Source organism: Pavona decussata, unplaced genomic scaffold (genome assembly GCF_977016875.1).
Source record: "Pavona decussata unplaced genomic scaffold, jaPavDecu1.1 SCAFFOLD_102, whole genome shotgun sequence".
Taxonomy (NCBI): Eukaryota; Metazoa; Cnidaria; class Anthozoa; order Scleractinia; family Agariciidae; genus Pavona; species Pavona decussata.
This window is the reverse complement of record NW_028145517.1, coordinates 4,080,001-4,084,075: the sequence shown is the minus strand read 5'-3', so window position 1 is coordinate 4,084,075 and position 4,075 is coordinate 4,080,001. Positions and strand designations below refer to the sequence as shown.

Here is a 4,075-nt window from a genome sequence, read left to right as displayed (position 1 = left end):
ATAGGTTTTTTGGGGAGGGAGGGGGCCTCCGTTACTGTATTATAGAATAAAATTGTACAAGGCTCGTCACGAATGTCTGTAATCAGATTTGACATGCTGTGACGCTTGTGCCCGAACGTGGGGAGGAATGCGTGACCAGCCCAATTTGGTTGCGCAATCTCGTGCTTTCCCCGGATGAGTAGGTTCGTCTGCACGTAAGCTAGACGAAAACGAAAGCTGAAAACTACCGTATAACTGAAAAAACTGTTATAATCTGTTTTGCAAATCTGCAAATGATGCGTGCTGTTAGACTGTAATAAATTGCGAAAGAATAACAAGGTTAACATCTGACGCGACGAAGTATTTTAAAGGTTAAATTTCTGATAAGGTTAGATTTCTGATCCCTTCTCAGTCACATATGGTAGAGATAGTAAGTGACAGGTACCTTTGCAAGTACAATAATCGTTACCAAATAAGGAATCCTTACTGTGAGTAGAAGTACCACACCTTGCTAGACCTTTTTTCCTGGATGCTATCGTTATACTGAGAGCATAAAAATCGTTCCGTTCCGGCCCCCGTAACAAGCCATGGAAATTAAGCAATACTTCATGCCCCGTGACCTCGTCTTACTCCAATGACGCGCGAGGAAAACTTGATTTGAGTCAGGTACATGTATTACCCAATAAGTTATTTGGTTTCATGTGTTTTTGTACGCCCACAATACATGTACGATGCTAAACCCTATCAGAAAAACGCTTATAAAAAGACCTACAGCCTGCAAATGTTCATTGGCGTTTGTAGCTGTTGCCTATTGTAGACGATCTGAGGTCCCCAGCTCAGTTGTACTCCAGCCGAATTGACCAAGAAGAGAGTCATCACTGAGAAGAATCGAAGACGGAAAAAGAACACAGATTTTAAGATGTTTCGATTAGTTTTAACCGCTCTTTTTCTGCAGCTGGTAAAGTCTGTCGCTCTACCTGCGAATTTACAGCAACCACCAGGTAAGAATCTCGAGTTCAAGATATTTATTCTCGTTACCACTCTATTGCAATTCTGCTAGTACTTGTTAAGAGAATTTTGAAGTACATATCATATCGAGCTGACAATCAACTTCAACGCAGTTTTCAGAAGTCATTGAAATGGCCATTGACTGAGACCAATTAAGTTTCATGGTCTTAATGGTAAGAGTCTAGGTCAACCGGCCTAAAAATAAAAATTCGGTTAACACGTATTAAATGCTTTAGCTGAAGATAATTTTAAAATTTTACTATAGCTGTTGTTGTTTTTGCGAAAAAGCCGGCTGACCGCGCTTTTAATGACCAGTAAAGTTTTCTCCTTCGAAAACAAAGGGAATTTAGTTTTCCGGCCAGTGTTACGAAATTTTGAACTGACATTTTGCCGAAGAAAGCGGTAGATTTTCTATACGAGTAAATCTGGAGTTCTGAGGCGATCTGAAGGACATGATCATCCGAACAGATGTCCACCAAAACAAACCATTGGGTGCTCATGACGCATGTACAACCCGGCCAACTACAAGTTCTTGATTTCGACCCACTTTTATCGGCCATTGTGTGTATAGTAGAAGCTCAGATTGTAGAGAAACTGTTTTCAGGTTCATTCGGCATGAGTTTGTCAGGCTTACTAGAAAAAAAGAAAAGTACCTGACTCAGCTTACCAACGAAGTGTAACTTCATCTCGTTATTTGCGAGATCGGAATTACGTTTACTTACTTTTTACCTCAGGGTTCATCTAATCAACACTGTGTTATTTTTTTTTCTATTAGCTCCGGTGCAGAAGGGAGGAACGTTCCAAGCAGAGAAAAACCGCACGGCATTTGAAGTTATTGAAGAGGCAAACAACGATGAGGCAAATTTACGAGGTGAGATATTTAGGATTTACCGAGTCTCTTTTTTCAGTATAAGAATCCTCTTTTTATATGCGAACGTGAAGACTGAAACTGGCTAAATATAAGAGAATATTAGGAGTTAACACGCTCAGGCTGAGGCTTAGTTAAGAGAGCATATTAGTGGCCGAGTCTTCTCATTTTGAAAGGTGACGCTTTTGACAGACGTATGCAGTCCAACTGAGCCCCAAATTCTAGAGGATCCTAGAGTACAAACCACACATCATAGATATACGTGTGGTTCTCTTACCATTTTATAGTCGAGATATCATTGGGTTTGCAAACATAGTTATTTGTGCGCTACTTAAAACCAATCAGTTTTAATTGACCGGCGAAGTTTTCTCTATATTTTTGGTTCAGATATTTTTTGTCTTTGCTTAAAAACTTAATATTTAGTCAAATTTGGCTGTTATGAAGTTATGCCTACTCTACGAAAGCGCAGATGTTGTGCAGGATCCTGAACAAATAATCTTTGCCTGATATTATAACCGGCGGAAAAAACTGTCAACTGATCTTTTCTAAAATCCTTTCAGCGAACGGCTGAAGTGAGATCTCGACAGTCGAATAACTAGCTCAAACAGAATCCTGACACTGAGGATTATTCGCATTTTCTTTCATTTCAGTCATTGACCAATACAGAGGAAATCTTCACGAGGGAGACATAAAGCTTACAGATGCGCAAAAACGTATGCTGGGATTGCAGAGTAATGGAAGACGTCACAAGCGAGCTGCTATGAGGAGTCTGGTACGGCGGTGGATAGATTCGAGTGGTCAAGCTGTAGTTCCATACCGCATTGAAGGAAGTGTCGGTAAGAACTGCTTTCATATATTGTATTTTTTTCCTTGCCTGCGACTCTTATCAGCTCAAAGCTTGAGATTATTCTCTGCTCTTTAGTCCCTGGGTCACTCTTCTCGTTCCCTTTTCGAGTAGCCTGAGAGCTTGAACCATCTTTTACAGCATAATGAACAGCACCACAGGAAAGTACTGCTCAGTAGCTTTCATGTGAATAGTCACACTTTAGGATTTCACCCACAGACTCAAAAGTTAGAACCACCTTGTACAGCATAATAAGCAGCACCACAGGAAAGTAATGCTCAGTAGCTTTCATTTGAATGGTCACACTTTACGATTTTAGGCGCGAACGCGGACGTTAGTATCACACAGTTTAAACGAAGGCCGTTTAATTCTGGCAGTGAAAGAGTACAATGGACGAAGTAATTGGAAATCGAACGTGGATATGTACTTTCATTCAACTTGATCATTCAAAACTGAGGTCAGATCCTATGGCGCTCAAACCAAATAGTCAGACTATAGTTAGTAGACTAATCATCATTTGACGTGTGACTGTTGATGACGAAGGTAACGACGATGATCAGCATAATCAGATAATTACGATGATTTTCAATTTAACAGACCCGATTTTATTTCTCTCACAGCGCATGCTCGTCGAGTGATCTATGCCGGTATTCAACATTGGATGAGAAATGTCCCGTGCCTCAAGTTTGTACAGAAGTCGAGTCATGTCAACTACGTCAGCTTCTTTGCCGGCGGAGGGTGAGTAAAATGGCTGCCTTAAAATTGACAAGGCCACTATGAACCACATGCCGTCAAGTTAAATTGGCGGTATTAAACATTACTCACTGACATCATATTTAACATAAAACTTGGTTTTGATTTTATTTTTGTTTGTTTGGCTTGTTTTTACTTTCCTCTGTTGCAGCTATATCCTAAAGGTACAGTTGTTTTAACAAATGAGAATGAAAAGAGCTAATAAAGGAAACACGACCCGCTTCCATTGTTATAAATGGCCGGAGAATTTAACTTTGAACAGGGAAAGACGGATCGACACAATGCACTTCTCATCCGTCGATTTTTTCTTTCCTTGTTTCAAGCTGTAAGTTAACATGCTGCAATATTACTTAAAATTTGTTGCTATTTATATAAGTTTACGGTGTAATTTCTATTGCAATTTTTAACCTTTCTTCGAACTTTAAACATACTACATTTTTGCTCAAAAGGACGTGAAGGACACTCCCATCCTCTCATCACCACGTCTTAATCTGTTGTTCCTATAAATGATGTTGCAACACTTGTGTTTTCACCTTAGATGCTACTCCATGGTTGGACGTATCGGCGGACAACAAAAGATCTCCATTGGACGAGGGTGCGAACATCTTCATACTGTCGTTCAT

At 40.0% G+C, this 4,075-nt stretch overlaps 1 protein-coding gene across 2 annotated transcripts in view; it reads left to right on the top strand.

Annotated features, from left to right (window-relative positions):
• The first annotated feature begins 754 nt into the window (after positions 1-754).
• The window catches only part of LOC146471737 (zinc metalloproteinase nas-4-like), a 33,928-nt gene continuing 30,607 nt past the window's right edge, over positions 755-4,075 (top strand). For both annotated transcript variants that reach the window (XR_014866698.1, XM_085120259.1), the window contains exons 1-5: positions 755-980; positions 1,763-1,858; positions 2,506-2,691; positions 3,320-3,437; positions 3,991-4,075. The exon at positions 3,991-4,075 is cut by the window's right edge and continues 7 nt beyond it. Coding sequence is in view for 1 of the 2 variants with exons in the window: in XM_085120259.1 (XP_084976385.1) it covers positions 899-980; positions 1,763-1,858; positions 2,506-2,691; positions 3,320-3,437; positions 3,991-4,075 (567 nt within the window). In the remaining variant the exon portion in view is untranslated. The remainder of the gene's footprint in view (positions 981-1,762; positions 1,859-2,505; positions 2,692-3,319; positions 3,438-3,990) is intronic.